Here is an 18,749-nt window from a genome sequence, read left to right as displayed (position 1 = left end):
GACTCACACCTGCAGTAGCTTTTCCCCATGTGCGACTGGCAGTTGCAGGTAACTATCAACAGGGGGCTGTTTCAGATACATATGTAGTGTCCAGTGCGTTTGCACTAGACGGACACCATACAAAGTTATATAAAGATGCTGACCATGTCCAGGTCCAAATCACCTCCTGTGATAATGGTACCTGTGGACTATGAAGTGGAAAATATGCCATGGTATGTCCAAATGATCCAAAATATGCAAATATGCAACAGAACTATGTCCATATAGGCTAGACTAATACAGTAGTTTCACACCGATTCTTAAATATGACCCTCCTAAAAAAACAAAAACATGCATTTGTATAAGCTGCCTATGTCTGTATGATCTTTTTTTATACTCGTAGTACTGTGCTTTCTTCACGATTCTAAGCTTACAGGCCACCAAGGATATCTATCAGAATGTCCTCAAGTATGTGAATTCCTGTGCACTTGTGCTCAGACAAAAATTATTTAAGCTCCTTCAAGAGGTCTACTGTACTTTTGCTTTCCATTTGCCTGCAATACCTTGGGATCTATCTCCATGCATTAATTACTCAACTTCACAATTCCAGAGAAAATGTTACTATTGCTACTAGTGTTTGTAGATCATCTTCCTTAAGTGGCTAACTACATTACCATTAGTGGTCTACCTGCTGGTCAATAAACAGTTTAATCAGTGATATAACAAGTGTTTTGTCTACATAGCATCCCAGTTGAAGTGGTTTCTTATTACAAAGTTTAATTTACTTCAAATCCCTGAATATGTTTTTCCCTTGACACTGAAAATAAGATTAAAATTATCATTGGCCTTTCTCCAGCACTCTAAAGCTGGGTACATACTGGCAGATTTATTGGCCGATCAATTGATCTGCCAATATATCGGGTGCCCGTCGTCCAGTGTGTACCAGCGATATGTCTGTGAACGACGTCGTTCACAGATATATCGCGTTGACTGTGCTGCACAGATAATGCCCAATATATCTGCAGATATATTAGGGTATCGTGCTGTGTATACGGACGGTAAGCCGCCCGCCCATACACTTGCAGCGGCAGCTGTGAGGAGGAAGGTGCGACACACCCCTGGCCAGCCAGACCCGCCCCCCTCCAACACACAGAACACAAATGATGGTTAATGATGGTTGTTCAGTGTGTATGAACAACCATCATCTGCAGATCTATCTGTTCAGTGTGTACCCAGCTTAAAGGGCAAACCTAATACACCAACTAAATGTTGGAACAATGCCTCAGATGCTTTACAATTTATCTAACCTGAAGCAGAGTGTGTGTCTAATAATGATTAACAGTGTTCCAATTCCTAAAGCACTTTTTTCACATATTAAAGCTTCCAGCTGTCATTCTTAGTTAAAATTTCTATCCCAGAAGTCACTGACAAATCTGCAAGAGCACCAAGAGTGCTTCATGTGCGTCCCAAGAAGCTCAGGCACGGTATGAAAAGGCTGCTGACAGTCAGCATTACCACAACTTCATGGAGAAGGTGACAAGTGGTTCAAAGAATTGTTAAATCCAGAATGTTTCTAAATAAAATATTGTACTTGGCACAGAGAAGAGATCTTAGGAGTTTGAAAAAAAAAAATGGTTTGAGCAGCCCATTAATGTTACCCCCAAAAATCAAGGGCCTATCTGCCCTATACTGGCCCGCATACACATGGAGGCATCCTGTCTTGAAAGAGTAGAGTCTCCTCTTTCAAATGATGTAACTCCTTAGTAGTTATTGTCTGTAAAACAGATGCACCATTAAAACCTGCACCAGTCCTATGACAGCTGCTGTTGGTCCGTCTGAGAATGGCGTAATGTATGAAAGGTTGTGCATCTTTGGACGCAGTCTGCTGACAGCGACACGCCAGTGTCTGCTAGCCACCACCCGTTACATCTCAGGAATGGCCACTAAAATCCACACTCCCTGCATCCAAATTTGTTCTGCGTCTCCGAACAGTAACAATTGGGACACATGTGCAGTACATTGGCCAGCTGCACTCATATCAGACTCTTAATGCGGTAGGTTGTGTAGTTTTTAAAATTGGAACCTTACAGGGCTATCGTATTCTTACTACACAAAAGAAGCGTATAGACAGCAAATTTTTTTTTTTTAAAAAGATGCATTTTCAATTAAAGTGCAGATTTTCATTACCTACATATAGAATCCTGCTTTTACAATTTGGGACGGGTAGATTATTGGCGAAACAAAAACCAGTATTTCTATTTGGAATTTGAATTTTTGAAAAAAAAAATCACGTTTGCATTTGGTTCTCTTTTTTGGAATTTCAATAAAACCACTTTTTGGCAATTTGGGTAAAAAAATGTTGATGTGTTAGAATGAGTAAAAAGCTAAATGGTATTTTTTGAAAATACAAAGTCTTCTGGAAAAACAAGGTATAACTTAAGAAATCAGTGATATTGATGTTGAAATGTGACGAGGGCTAATGTCAGAAAAATGGTCTCAGCAGCGAAGGGATTAACAATGTCAACATTTTGCAGGTATCGACATTTTAACCAGGCAGACATTATGAAATGTTACATTACGGTGTCGACTTTTGACTGTCATCGTTGTGATGGTCGACAACATGACTACATCCCAATTGACAGTGGAAAATAACTCAAATTGTTGTTTTACTTACTATTCCATTACTGACCTACTGCTGTTTCTTACCGTTTTAATGTCTTTCATCCACAAAGATGTGTTTTCAAATGAGTTTGGATTTGTGATATCATAAACAAGAACAAATCCTTGGGCACCACGGAAGTAGCTGACACTTAGGGTATGGAAACGTTCCTGTCCAGCTGTATCCCTGAAAAACAGTTCATTTAGAAATGAGATCCAGTACTGCAGGACTCCTCTCCGTCCCAATTCTATGCCCGATTCAGAGTCTCGCCACGGTAATGTCTTGTGATGCCCATTTTCTAACATATCTGGTAACTAAATAAATGAAATGAGTACAACTGTTATCATTTCTAGGCTTTATTCAGATGTAGAAGTGCAAAGGGCCTCTGATTTTCTTCCTAATTAGTCACAATGTTTGATTTACAAGTAAAAGACGTTGATTTGTGCTTCCCAAATACAAGTCACTTACTGTGAGGACAAGCTGGCAGTACATATTTCTGTGTGCGGTCACGGATTCTGTAGGGGATTTCTAATATTCCAGATAAAAAATAAAGAGAAACCTGCAGAGGTTCTACCTGATGGCATACATGTATCCCAACATCCAACTGCTGTACCATATTGTATGGACTGGAGGTAACTGTAAGTATACCTTCCTGCCCTCTTTCACCTCACACTAATCCAGGCCTGGCAAACCTGTGGCTCTCAAGCTGTTGCGAAACTACAAGTCCCAGCATGCTTTACCAGCTGATCGGTGGGAGGGTATGCTGGGACTTGAAGTTTTACAACAGCTGGAGAGCCACAGGTTGGCCAGGCCTGCACTAAACTATCAACAGATCTTTCAAAAATGATTCCTATGATGGCTGGAGCTCAGTTCTTCTACACACAGTCAATTATAACAATAATCAGCAGTGGAACAAATATTTTCCCTGAAGCAGCAACTCACATAATAGGGTGTTGTACTGTGTTTTTATTTAAAAAACAAAACACAACAACCTGACCGGTAATATGTAATAAATGACCGGTAATATGTAATAAATATGTGTGCTGATGCAGACCAGGATGCAATTGCTCCCCAAATTGCAGGAATATTTGTTACTAAAAAAAGCTGAAATGACATGCATATGCAAAATTACAAGTGTGCCTTTAAACATCTGCATATAATAAGATTCTCCCAGGCATATATGCCTGTGTGTGTCTATCTGCGTGTTTTCACAAGTGCACAAACATGTCCTACCTATACTAGTGCAACACTGGAACGCCTGTTTCATCCCCTATTCCACCTCTCCGGGCACAAGTAAATGAGAGTGGAGCATGCAGAAGAAGGTACAATTTATTTTTCAATTCGGCAACACTGAACTATAAGTATTACCCATCTGAACAAAATATAGTTCTACACCCAGCACCAATTAGACCAGTAAAACTACACCAAGAGATACAAATCAGGCCATTTATTTATGCATTTATGTCCTTGCTGCCAAATTGACCAAAAGCCATGTGCTCCCCAAAAGCATGATAACGTTAAATGAAATAGAAAGCTTGGTTTTGCTGACAGGTGCTCAGATACATGCTGTATGGTTGCAGTTCTTATGCAAATGCAATGTGTCTTACCTGTGCAGCACAGAACCATCGTTTACTGCAAAGCTGGAGATACTCTATAAGAATCATTACAGGAGCACAGTCTACAGCAATGGGAGAGCATCAAAGTCAGGCGTACCAAACCTCACTTTATGCCAAAGCCTTAAGCAGCTATTTTAACAGCTAGAGGAGTCTGCTAGCAGGAATACAATCTTACCAGATCTGAAGTTTTAATTCTGTATCGTCAATGTGGATTGTTTTTGTTTTAAAATCAATACCTAAAAATATAATAAAAAAATGTATTGTAAAATTAATATGGATTTAAAAAGAGAAGCATTTACAGCAGGAGTGTCCAACATGTGGCCCTCCAGCTCTTGTGGAACTGCACACACCAGCATGCCCTGCCACCGTTTTGGTATTAGAGAATGCTAAGACTGTGGCAGGACATGCTGGGATGTAAAGAACCACAACAGCTGGAGGGCCGCATGTTGAACAACCCTCATTTAGAGCATTTTTGCAAGCGACTCTCCCGGATGTCCATGAGACTTCCACATTTTAGGGAGTTCTCTCTGACTCCCAGGAGAGCAGGGAAGAGTTTTAAAAAAATTTATGCTTTAAATGTGGCAGAAAAAAATCGCATAATATCCTTAATTAAAAAAAATACTGTTCATTACATTTCCCGCTGCCTGCTGATAGCGAAGCAAAATCATGCACTGAACTTACATTTTAAGTAATGGTTAATCATGTATTCAATTTTAACAGAGCATTCAAATCATTTTCTCAAAACCTTTCTGCAACATTAACATTTCCATAGAACCCCACTATATTGTACCAAGTGTTAACGCTCATGATTAATGGGCCTTATTCAGAGATGTACACAACCCTGATGATTTGCACACATCTCCAATGGTTCTACTGCACATGTGCAGATGTCTGTCTGCGATGACCGACACAATGCCCCCTAAGCCCCAGCACCATTTACATGCTGCAGCTGTTTGGGAGCGGGAAACACATACTTGCCTACCCTCCCGATTCAGCTGGAAGCTTCCCCCCCTCGGTTATAAGGGAAACCCCCGCAGCGGGGAAGGCAGATGGCGCGATTCACGCTGAATCACGTAATTTTGGCCCAGCCCTGCTTCACAATGCCCGTAATCTCGGCATTGTGGAGTGGGGACGGGGCCAAAATAATATGATCGACTGGCCACGCCACCTGTTCCGCCCACAAATGCCAGGTAAGCTGTCCGCCCACGCCCCCCCCATGCTGGCCACGCCCCTCTGCTATGTTGATCTGGTTGCTCCCTCCCAGAGGGGGCAGACAGAATGTCGGCAACCCTGGGAAACAGGAGGCGACCGCAAGAGTCACAGAAAACGGGGGTTTGTCAGTCCAATTTTCTGGGAGTGCTGAGGCCAGTGGCTGCGTCACCACTGGCCCAGGCAGCTTATAAAAAAACAGCCATACTGACTAACCTGAGGGTTACTGAGATGACCAATGTTCATGCAGATGATCCAATGCTGCGTGCTTTGATGCAGCAGCAGATGACAAAAGCATGCAGTGGGCATCTTCTAACTACAGATGTCTCCTGGTACTTTTGCATATTTTCGCACAGCAGCTGTGTCCTAAGAAGCAGCTGCTGTGAGACCTTGCGTCCATCTCTGAGCAGCTGCTGTGAGACCTGCGTCCATCTCTGAATCAGGCCCAGTGCTGGCAACAATGAAATTGGCTCAAAACATAATCTAATAAACACTTGTCAGAAAGTACATACAGTACAAGTCCAATCCATTTTATCTTTAACTTTTAGCTTTAAACTAGGTTTAACAAACTTTGTGAAAGTGTGTTGAACACCTGATATAAATGTTAGTGCTACAGGGAAAGTATCAATTTGAATCTTAATCATAAATCAGTTGAAAAATAAATAACAATTGTTTTCAATTATCTTCTTAGAGGTCGATTCAATTAGAAGCGACTTAAGGCACACATCCACTAGAAGACAGGCAAAAGACTGCACGATTACGGCATTGTAAATGTGCAGTCCTTTGTCGGTCTATGATGAGCCTACACTGAACGAGCAGTCATTCAGTGTAGGCACATCAATCATCTGCAAACATGCTGAACCTGACGTAATCGTCAGGTTGACCAGCATGTTTGACCGATGATAGATGTTTAAACGACCAATTTTTTAAACAATCTGCAAACGATTTTGAAACGGTTATCGAACGATCGAACAATATCGATATCGTTCAATTGCTCATTTTAGTCATCTAGTGGATAGGCACCTTTGCTTGCAGATGTGAGTAACTACGGCTATATGCTGCACTTATGGTACTGCCCCATAAAACATCTACGAGTCAGGGGAGAGCTAGGGCTGAGATGGGGGTGAGTTGCAGGGCCATTGGCAGCGTTTCCACCCTTTTACAAAAGCAACTTGCTCTCCTAGCGTTTAATTGAATTCACTTCTTAGTCGGAGAATATTACTCTAAATGAAAACTTTTGAGTGGATATCTTCTTTAATACAAAACAAATTTTACATTTTATTTTATAACCACTTATAAATTACATAGAGATAAAAGAATGCAAGTCACTTACAACTTTATTTATTTCACTGTTTTTAAATATAAGCAGCATTGTGGCACAGTGGTTGGTATTGCTGACTCACAGTACGTAGTCATGGGTTCTTCTTACAGGTAACCAGAGTGATTTATTTAATAAAAATACCTAATTTTTATAGGCGATTCCATTTCTACTTTCCGATGGCATATTGGTTATTGCCGAACTTCTCCCTGTTACTCTCACATTCTATCCCGAGCAGCAGAGGCTCCTACCTGCATCTGCCGGGGTGTCTGCTCGCTGCTCGGGTCTACTGCTCTCTACGTTTTGTGCTGTCGGCTTGTGTGCACGTGTGGGATTATGTTTCCGCTCATGCGCACAAATTGACAAGTAGCTCACTGAGCTAAGACTTCTAGCGACTGCAGCCCCTAGAAGCTAGATAGGGTTTTATAGCGGGGGGAAGCTTTATAGCTTTACAGCAGAGGGGAGAAGCTTCCCATTGGTTGTTAATTCTTTGGTAGCAAAAAAAAAAATACTGTATTTGAATTGCAGTTAAATATAAGAATCAAAATAATGCATTGATGGAAAACATGATCCTTATTTAAAGTCAGGTGGTCAAACTGTGAAGAAGAGGAAACATCACAATTTCCATGCAGACTGACTAGTTCTTGTGGAAATGCTGTGTCTTCCATCCGGTACAGGATTTTACAGACCTTCAGCGGCAGCTTGGAGTATCCTCCTTCAAAATAACTTTGGTGAGAAGTTTTCAATTCCAGTTACCACGTCAGGGAGTAGAAGAATTAGGCAGGTCCATGGAGTTAAAGCACAGTTTATAAACCATATTTCCACAGCATGTCCTATGAATAACTAAGACTGTTATGTGTTAAAGTACCACAAGAAAATGATGGAGATCGCATGTAAAACATGCTATCTAAAATATATATGTCAAAGAATAAGATATTGTTGAATCTTCAAATAAATAAATAAAACAATTATTTAATAAAATAAATAAATTGTATTTTGCACTTAATGTAATCCCTTATCTCTCAGGTTCTGGCCTTTTGGGGTTTTGTAAGAGAAACACTCAATTGCCAGGCAGCCAATAGCGTTTAGAGGGGGAGGAGCTTGAGTAAGAATTAAAGTGCCCAAGCTCCTGTACTGCACCTCTATTCCTCATAGTATACAGTGTCACCCAATTTCATGTCAGAGAGAAGATAAATTTAAAAAAATGAAAGATCATACAAAGTATGGTAATTATTTAAATATTCATAAAACATTTTTTTGTGCACTATTCACAGTTGAGTTGCAAGACAGGTTATTTTCCAGCTTTAAGGGCCTATTCATCATCACTTAATTTATACAAAAGCAGGTGAAAAATAAAAATTTTCACCTAATTTTGTATCATTTGTGTTGGCCCTATTCATCATTCCTGTAGCGCAGGAGATATCACAGATATCTCCTGGTTACAATTGTGCATCGATAATTTCCACAGTCCCCATACTTTAGTATGGGGATGTAGAAATTATGAAATTCATCAAGTTCTGAAAAAAGCATTTTTTTCATAACTTGACAGTGATGCTGTACGCCACCCTGAGATGCCGTACAGCATGCGATACAGCAGAGGAATCTGAAAAGATCCATCCCTGCTGTGTCCACTTACCTTCCTGACGCTCCCTCCCAGCTCCCAGAGCAGTCTTCTTGTGAGCCGGGGGCAAGAGGGCACAGCAGTGGCGGCCAGCAACTGCTGGTGTGATCGGTAAGTGCTGGTTCCCTTCTTGCTCACCGTCTGGTCGGGTGGAGGGTGTGGGCCAAGTCTCCGGCAGGAGCAGAGCAGGATATTATTTGCCTAGTAGGTCCCTTGCACAGCAGCGGCGGCGGGGGTCCTACAATGAGCTGCAGATAGGGAAGAGGGGGGCCACAGCTAGTGCGAGCGTCCAGGTTGATGGTCGCGATGGTCGAGACCATGGAGACCCCAGGCTCCATTGCCAGAATAATGGAATGCAGGGTCTCCATCCTAAACCAAGGAACCCTCAAGGACTTGTTAAGAGATTTGAGGTTGAGGATGGGTCGGTAAGACCCATTGGGTTTCTGCACCAGAAAGAGATTGGAATAGAAACCCGTGCCCCTCTGGGATAACGGAACAGGCATTATAACTCCAGCCTGGAGCATAGAGTGCAACACCTTTTGGAGTTCCTGGGCCTTGCCTTGATCTTACGGAAGGCCTGTGGTGAAAATCCGGCTGGGAGGCCTTCGCCGGAAGGAGAGGGCATACCCCCGAGAGACCACCTCTTGTATCCAAGTGTCCTTGGTAGTCAGGTACCAGCACTGGGCGAACTGAAGCAGGCGGCCTCCCACTCTGGGGTCCCCCAAGGGGAGGCTCGTCCCGTCAGGCTGAAGGCTTATCGTCCGACTTGGGAGTAGGACGTCTTGTACTCCAAGCCCGCTTCTTAGGCTTGGCAGATTTCCTGTTACCCAACTGTCTGGGAAAGGACTGGATCTTGGACTTACCCTGGGCCCTATAAGTTCGAAAGGACGAATTACCAGACCCTGATGGGACTGTAGCCGATGGCAAACACGCAGATTTAGCTGCTGCCAGTGTGGCCACAATTTTGTCCAGGTCAGGGCCAAACAGAACCTGACCATTAAAGGGCAAGCATTCCAATCCCTTCTTGGAATCTGCGTCCGCTTTCCAAGAGTGCAACCACAGGGAGCGGCGAGTCGCTACTGCTGCCGAGGAGACCTATATCTAAGGCTGCCTCATTGATGTACGTGGCTGAGTCTCTGAGATTGCCCACTAACTCCACCTGTTCAGGGGAAGAGTCAGTGTCCACAGATGCCTCCAAGGTATCCGCCCTCCACTCCATGGCTCTGGCCACCCAGCACACGGCCATATCCGGTCTGGAAGCCTCTCCAGCAAGTAAATAAATAGATTTTAGGCATATCTCCACCTTGCGATCCGTAACATCCTTTAAAGAGGACATGGAGGCATCTGACATGAGAATCCACCTGTGGAGGTGTTTCCCATTTTGAAAAATAATTATCCGCAAATGGGTATACAAAGGCCAAGCATTTTTGAGGCTGGTACCGCTTACCCAGATTTTTCCACGTCTCCTCTAAATGATCCTCTAACTGACCAGAGAAAGGAAATACAGTGGCATCTCCCTTAACATCCTTAAAGAAGGCATATTTAGATTTGGCCACAGGGGGATCACCAAGGCCGCACGGACTGCCCGTATAAGGCCAGGTATATAGACTTTAGAATTAGACTCCGCCTCCTTTGCACGAAAGGGCTCTTGGTCTGAAAAGTCAATAATTTCACTGTCATCAGACGTCATGTCATCATCATCCGTCTAAGACAATAAAGCCCGCTTAGAAGGCCGCAATGGTGACTTCCCCTGTAACACGTCCGTCAGGTGCTGTACCATAGTGGACAATTAATTCACCCACCCAGGCTCCTGCGAGACCTGGGGGGGCGAAACCGGGAGACCCTGAGGTATCATCAACTGCCTGGGGAACCCCTGCATGGGTGATGAGACTACCGTCTGCTGCAATAACCCCATTGGGGAAACGCAGGGGGCGTCACTAACTGGCCCACAAGGGTTGTAAATGCCTTAGCAAAACAAGCCCAGGGCGGTTCCTGTACAGGCGCAGTGACAGTAATCGGATGTGATATAAGATAACATGCCCTGCATAAATCCTCAGTGTTCACATCTCCCTCCGCTAACAGTACATTGCATGTGTTACATTTTAACTGAAGAGGATATTCATGTTCACTCCCAGACATGATGAGTGTAAACGGAGCGTATGTGACTCCCCACACAGAAAAATACTTTGTTTACTGTGAGGCAATGAACACCCTGCAACACCACACCGCAAGGGCTTTAGTAGAGGAAGAACAGGGATAGTAAAATGGCTGACAGTCAGAAGTGAAAGTACAGTCAGACAGCGCTAGCAGATAGTCACATACAATGCAGAATAATTAAATAACCTGCACTACAAGCACTGTGATCAACTACACAGACCAGAGCCTGGTAGGAAACAGCGCTGCACACTCTGACCTTATCGGAGGAGAGGTATGCGGGAGGACCTGGACCGCGATGCCACCTGTATCAAACTCCAACAGCATTTGCACACTTCCTAGAAAATGGAAGCCGAGGAGCTGAGAGGAGGCGGGCCCAGGGGAGGAGTGCTGACACAGCTCACCAGACCACTATGGAAAGGCACTGTGCAGCGGGGGAGGCGCCGGCTGTGAGACAGGGAAGGCGCGCTCCCCTGGCATGCTATTAACCCCTGGAATGCTGGAGCATATCCACACTGCTGCAGCCCGCTGTCCCTGGTGGTCTAGTGTAAAGCGCAGGATCAGTACCTGGCCCCACGAGCAGCCTGTCCCCAGGGAGCCCGCTGCCTGAGGACCAAATGACCGTGAATCGGCAGGTACCCTCCACGGGACCCCACCGCTTACCTGACCCCCTTGAATCTGGTCACAGTTAGGGATATTCCGGGGTCACCACTAGCTGCGACCCCAGACACCCACCAGCACCCCAGATCAGTACCGGTGTTCTGGTACGGCGGGGTGAAGGAGCGACAGCATAGACGTCTGAACTGACTGTCTATGCTGTACAGCTCATCTTGTACAACAAAGCTGTTTGAAAATAAACTTCAGGGGCTGTAACAGCCCCCCTCTGAATATAGTGACTGACTCCAAGCTGGGCACCTACGAAACTGATTTGCCTTGGCTCGGGGGCGGGGTATAGGAGAGAGATCCCAGTGCATCCTGGGAGGCTGAAAACTTTAACTCTGAGGTGCCCAATGTCTATCGCCATCGCCTATACTCCAAGGTATCCTGTGGATACCCTATGGACCCTGAAGTAGAAAAAAAAAATGACAACATGTATTAATGGGAATGCTGCACAGTGGGGGAGGGTCAGGTCCGCTGAACATGGGCCTGTATCTGTTTAAAAGCCCTACATTAATGGATAAATAAAAATGGCTGTAAGAGCTACTTCTAATGCTGAACATGAAGAACAGTAGATCCTCTTCACTTATGTAAATAATGAAGGGGAATAGGTTACGCGTGCAATGCATAGCAACATATAGCAATTTGAGGGTTGTGTAACTGGGGCCTTGGGCAGCCCTGGGATCTGTGTAATAGGTTATATGCAAATGAGGCATACCCGCTGACAGATGTGGGTAGGTTAATGGCGCCACTATTCGCGTTCCAGTCCCACTACCCTATTCCGCAATTTGTGCCATTGAGCAGCAGGGTAGATGCAAGGCCTAAATTATATTATTCACAGTGTCATTAAGCCCCCAGGCGCCTCTGAGGAAGTGGGTGGGTTCCAGTAGGCTGGACACCCACCCAGGAGTCCGTGCGAGCTCCCTAAGGGCTATTTCACACCCGCTGGTATTGACCGGCCGACAAACACCAGGCACAAGCCGGCCATTTTTTTTCCGACAAACATTTCCTTTCACATGCAACAGCTTTGAGTCGTTTTTAATGCTGTTTTTTTTTTTTGGCGGATGCGCAGCAGTAGCAGTACAGGCTCAGAAAAGCCGGCGTGTGTGAAAGGAAACAGTGTATCCTATACTCCATTGACTTGCAGGGACACGGCACGGCAGCCATCCTCAGTGGATATTCCCGGCTGTAATATGGCTGTGCCCGTGCCGTCTAAATGGACCCACCAGTTTCCAAGTTTAATAAAATTTTACACCCGGCAAAAAAACTGAAGTGTTTTTGCCGGTCGGTCAAAACCAGCAGGTGTGATATAGCCCTAAAGCTACATCCCAAGAGAGTGGGCAAGTATACATTGGGGGGCTGGTGGGATAGGATGCTCTGTGCAATGCATTTGTAGGGAAAGGACAATGTGCCTGGTTCAGAGGTGGACGCAGGTTAGATTTTGGCACAACTGGGCGAAGTTTTGCCCACTGCGTAAGTGTCTGAGCCGCACACTGCACATGTGCCGCAATTCTTGCGAAGGTGGTCGCAGTGTGAATAATGGTACTTGACAGACAGCGGCCGATTGGGGGAGGTAACGGCGAGTGACGACAAAAATACAGGCATGTTGAGACTGTTTCAGGGGTGTGTGGCAGCCAGCAACTGCGTCTTTGTACGCAATGTCACTGGCCAACACTTCTAACTTGTGATGGGCATTCTGAGCAACCACAGGGTTACTCAGGGGTCCGAAAGTGCTATCGATGTTTCCGTGAGAAGCCAGCGGTGGGGGTCTCTTTACAAAAAGCGGTGCCCTGCAACGTTTGCATAACTTCTCAGATCCGCTGCATAAGAAGATGCAGCACCAACGACTTTTGTGTCAGGCCCAATTAGACAGGGTATGTGCAATGTATAGGATCTGTGCATGAGACAGGGTATGTACAATGTATAGGATCTGTGCATGAGACAGGGTATGCACAATGTATAGGATCTGTGCATGAGACAGAGTATGTGCAATGTATAGGATCTGTGCATGAGACAGGGTATGTGCAATGTATAGGATCTGTGTATGAGACAGGGTATGTGCAATGTATAGGATCTGCACATGAGACAAGGTATGTGCAATGTATAGGATCTGTGCATGACACAGGGTATGTGCAATGTATAGGATCTGTGCATGACACAGGGTATGTGCAATGTATAGGATCTGTGCATGAGACAAGGTATGTGCAATGTATAGGATCTGTGCATGAGACAGAGTATGTGCAATGTATAGGATCTGTGCATGAGACAGGGTATGTGCAATGTAGAGGATCTGTGCATGAGACAGGGTATGCGCAATGTAGAGGATCTGAGCATGACACAGGGTATGTGCAATGTATAGGATCTGCACATGAGAGAGTATGTGCAATGTATAGGATCTGTGCATGAGACAGGGTATGGACAATGTATAGGATCTGTGCATGAGACAGGGTATGCGCAATGTAGAGGATCTGAGCATGAGACAGGATATGTGCAATGTATAGGATCTGTGCATGAGACAAGGTATGTGCAATGTATAGGATCTGTGCATGAGACAGAGTATGTGCAATGTATAGGATCTGTGCATGAGACAGGGTATGTGCAATGTAGAGGATCTGTGCATGAGACAGGGTATGCGCACTGTAGAGGATCTGAGCATGACACAGGGTATGTGCAATGTATAGGATCTGCACATGAGACAGAGTATGTGCAATGTATAGGATCTGAGCATGACACAGGGTATGGACAATGTATAGGATCTGTGCATGAGACAGGGTATGTGCAATGTATAGGATCTGCACATGAGACAGAGTATGTGCAATGTATAGGATCTGCGCATGAGACAGGGTATGTGCAATGTATAGGATCTGCGCATGAGACAGGGTATGTGCAATGTATAGGATCTGTGCATGAGACAGGGTATGTGCAATGTAGAGGATCTGTGCATGAGACACGAGTATGTGCAATGTATAGGATCTGTGCATGAGACAGGGTATGGACAATGTAGAGGATCTGCGCATGAGACAGGGTATGTGCAATGTATAGGATCTGCACATGAGACAGGGTATGTGCATTGTAGAGGATCTGTGCATGAGACAGGGTATGTGCAATGTAGAGGATCTATGCATGAGACAGGGTATGTGCAATGTAGAGGATCTGAGCATGACACAGGGTATGTGCAATGTATAGGATCTGTGCATGAGACAGAGTATGCGCAATGTATAGGATCTGTGCATGAGACAGGGTATGCACAATGTATAGGATCTGTGCATGAGACAGAGTATGTGCAATGTAGAGGATCTGAGCATGAGACAGAGTATGTGCAATGTAGAGGATCTGCGCATGACACAGGGTATGTGCAATGTATAGGATCTGTGCATGAGACAGAGTATGTGCAATGTATAGGATCTGTGCATGAGACAAGGTATGTGCAATGTATAGGATCTGTGCATGAGACAGGGTATGTGCAATGTATAGGATCTGTGCATGAGACAGGGTATGTGCAATGTATAGGATCTGTGCATGAGACAGGGTATGTGCAATGTATAGGATCTGTGCATGAGACAGGGTATGTGCAATGTAGAGGATCTGAGCATGACACAGGGTATGTGCAATGTAGAGGATCTGCACATGAGACAGGGTATGTACAATGTATAGGATCTGTGCATGAGAGAGGGTATGTGCAATGTATAGGATCTGTGCATGAGACAGGGTATGTGCAATGTATAGGATCTGTGCATGAGACAGGGTATGTGCAATGTAGAGGATCTGAGCATGACACAGGGTATGTGCAATGTAGAGGATCTGCGCATGAGAGAGGGTATGTGCAATGTATGGGATCTGTGCATAAAACATCAGCATACAAAAGCAAACAGAACTGAAAGTTGTTTACTGATCAAATGAAACAAACAAAGCACTGTCTTGCATCATAATTCAACAAATGCATGTTTATTACTTATCACATGTTCAGAAATTCGTAAGACATGCAGCAAATTTAATGCTATAAATACATAAAAACATCATTATTTTGTCCTGCATTCCAAAATGTGAACTGCAGTTAAATTGGGGTGAGGCGAATCGTTGCTGGAGTGGTTACAGTATGTAGCCCAGCGAGCAACTGCTGCTTCCAAAGCTTAAATAATAGTTTTAAAAAAAGTCAGCTTCTATGAAGACGATGGGGGAATTTGCTGCAGTGGAAACTGGAGTTTTGCAAGTTACGAACTCTGCTAACCCAAAGAAGTTACAACCTGTTCATGAACTCACCCACAGTGGAGATGTAGGATGGGATGGTGTTCTCGGTGTACCGGCTTACAATGCACGTCTTCCCAACGTTGGAGTCCCCAGCCATCACCAGCTTAATCAGGGGTTTCTTATCTGACCCCAGTGCCATCCCCTGGTCCAAGTGATCCCTGCTGCCACTGCCAGTGCCGGGGACCCTAGACTGATGCTGAGTACGGCTCTTTGCAATGTGCGCACGCACTGCGCTTCCGCATAGTTAGTTACTGGTAGTGTTGTGAAACTTTCTTCCTGAAGACCAACACATGCGTGTGTGCGACAGTTCATAATTATATGTGAGTGTGCCTGAACGTTTGTGTATCTGTGTGTAACTTGTTTGTGTCTACTGTATCTGTGTGTGTCTGTGTATGTCTGTGAGTGCGTGTGTGTAATGTATATATGGGTGTGTGTGTATATCTGAGTATATAAGTGTATATAAATGTGTGTCTATATGTGTGCCTGAGTATATAAGTGTATAGAAATGTGTGTCTATATGTGTGCCAGAGTAAATAATTGTATATAAATATGAGTGAATATATGAGTTTATAAATATGAGTGTGTATGCGTATGCATTTGTCCTCCTAAGGTACTTAAAGACCTACAGGGCCGGATTAGGTGGGGGGGGGGGCGACTTGGACTGTCACCCCAGGGACCCCACACAAACACCACACCCCCCCCCCCCCACACACACACACACACAAGGTCGGTGTGGCTCTGCAATTTTGAGAACAGCTGCCCTGTTCCCGAATGGCATATACTGGCATATAGTGGGAGCACTGTGCGGCATATTGAGGGGCACAGTGTGGCTTATAGGGGGGCACGGAGTATATTTGGGCACAGTGGTGCATATTGGCGAGAGTGGGGGCACAGTGTGGCATATAGAGTGACCACTGTGGTGCAGATTGGGGTGTGATGTGGGGAAGAGAGTGGGTGAGGACAGGTGGAGCTGCTTGCTGAGGGACCCGTGTCCATTTATTGACGGGTCGGGAAGGGTGGTATATACAGAGCTATTTTTCTGGAAAAATAGATTCAGGAACTGTGGGTGGAGCTACTGGGGATGGAGCTATAGAAAAACAATTATAAACATATATATTTTATATACACACAATACTGTGCAAAGTTTTAGGCAGGTGTGGAAAAATGCTGCAACATAAGAATGCTTTCAAAATTAAGGCCCCCATACATCAGAGATTGATTGCAGCAATTGTGCAATTTGCAATTGATTGTGTATAAAAATCTTTCCCTTTTTGATCGATTGCAGAATTGCCACAATCGATTGAAAAAGGGAAAGATTTTTATACACAATCGATTGCAAATTGCACGATTGCTGAAATCAATCTCTGATGTATGGGGGCCTTTAGAAGTGTTAATTTTTTATCAATTAACAAAATGCAAAGTAAATGAACAGAAGAAAAATCTAATTCAAATCAATATTTGGTGTGACCACCCTTTGCCTTCAAACAGCATCAATTCTTCTAGGTACACGTGCACAAAGTGAGGGATCTTGTAGGATTATAGTCAGGTATATGATTAATCACTGATACCAAACAGGTGATAGTGATCATCATTTTCAAATGTAGGTTGAAACACAGTCATTAACTGAAACAAACAGCTGTGCAGGAGGCTTAAAACTGGGTGAGGAACAGCCAAACTGTGCTAAAACGTGAGGTTGTGGAAGGCAGTTTCACATCACAGGTCATACACCATGGCAAGACTGAGCACTGCAACAAGATACAAGGTAGTTATACTGCATCAGCAAGGTCTCTCCCAGGCAAAGATTTCAAAGCAGACTGGGGTTTTAAGATGTGCTGTGCAAGGTCTTTTGAAGAGGCTCAAAGAAATGGGCAACATTGAGGACTGTAGACGCAGTGGTCACCAAGGAAAATGAGTGCATCAGATGAAAGACACATCATGCTTACTTCCCTTCAAAATCGGTAGATGTCCAGTAGTGCCATCAGCGGAACCCAGGTACACCCATCTACTGTTCGGAGAAGTCTGTCCAGAAGTGGTCTTCATGATAGAATTGCGGCCAAAAAGCCATACTTTCAACGTGGAAACAAGGCCAAGCAACTCAACTATGCACAAAAACATAGAAACTGGGGTGCAGTAAAATGGCAGCAGGTGCTCTGGACTGATGAGTCAAAATTTTAAATATTTGGCTGTAACAGGATGCCATTTGTTCGCCGAAGGTCTGGAGAGCGGTACAATTTTTAGTTTCTGCAGGCAGCAGTGAAGCATGGTGGAGGTTCCTTACAAGTTTGGAGCTGCATTTCAGCAAATGGAGTTGGGGATTTGGTGAGGATTAATGTGTCAATGCTGAGAAATACAGGCAGGTACTTATCCATCATGCAGTACCACCAAGAAGGCGTCTGATTGGCTCCAAATTTATTCTGCAGCAGGACAACGACCCCAAACATACAGCTAATGTCAGTAAGAACTATATTCAGCATAAAGAAGAACAAGGAGTCATGGAAGTGATAATATGGCCCCCACAGAGCCACGATCTCCGCATCATCGAGTCTGTCTGGGATTACATGAAGAGACAGAAGGATTTGAGCAAGTCTACATCCACAGAAGATCTGTGATTAGTTCTCCAAGATGTTTGGAACAACCTCCCTACCCATTTCCTTGAAAAACTGTGTGCAAGTTTACCTAGAAGAATTGATGCTGTTTGAAGGAAAAAGTGTGGTCACACCAAATATTGCTTTGATTTAGATTTTCCTTCTGTTCATTCACTTTGCATTTTGTTTATTGATAAAAATAAACTATTAACACTTCTATTTTTGAAGGCATTCTTACTTTGCAGCATTACTACACACCTGCCTAAAACTTTGGCACAATACTGTACATATACAGTATATAGTATTTAGAAAAGAAGGTACTCAAAAGGGACTTTAAAATAAAACTTCTTATGGAAAATACATTTTGACCCAGTTCCTGTGAAAAAATAGCACTGCATAATAACTTGGGTCAGGGACCAATTTGAAAAAAAATAGATATATATCTAGATAGATGTGTCTCTGTATATAGATAGATGCGTTGGGTATTAAATACCGGCAGTCGGCATACCAGCTGTCAAAACACTGACTGCGGCATCCCGATGCTCAGTATTACTGGGGCTCCAGGAGTATACTAACCCTACCCCCTTCTCCCCCAACCCTCTGTTCATGCATCCCAACCGTCCCCCCCATCCTAACCCTCTCTGTTAGTGCCTAACCCTCCCCCCCATCCTAGCACTCTCTGTTAGTGCCTAACCCTCCCCCC

At 44.3% G+C, this 18,749-nt stretch overlaps 1 protein-coding gene across 1 annotated transcript in view; it reads right to left on the bottom strand.

The window, feature by feature from the left end:
* The window catches only part of LOC148526843 (ras-related protein Rab-8A-like), a 43,654-nt gene extending 27,998 nt beyond the window's left edge, over positions 1–15,656 (bottom strand). Inside the window, exons 1-3 of the mRNA XM_088469774.1 lie at positions 15,474–15,656; positions 4,430–4,490; positions 2,686–2,824 (exon numbers count right to left, since the gene is read on the bottom strand). Coding sequence (XP_088325900.1) covers positions 2,686–2,824; positions 4,430–4,490; positions 15,474–15,600 — 327 coding nt within the window. The 5' untranslated portion in view covers positions 15,601–15,656. The remainder of the gene's footprint in view (positions 1–2,685; positions 2,825–4,429; positions 4,491–15,473) is intronic.
* Positions 15,657–18,749: the final 3,093 nt, after the last annotated feature.

This window comes from Taudactylus pleione, unplaced genomic scaffold, assembly GCF_031769625.1.
Source record: "Taudactylus pleione unplaced genomic scaffold, aTauple2 ptg000093l, whole genome shotgun sequence".
Lineage (NCBI taxonomy): Eukaryota > Metazoa > Chordata > Amphibia > Anura > Myobatrachidae > Taudactylus > Taudactylus pleione.
Note: the sequence above shows the minus strand (reverse complement) of the source record. Positions and strands in the feature narration are given on the sequence as shown.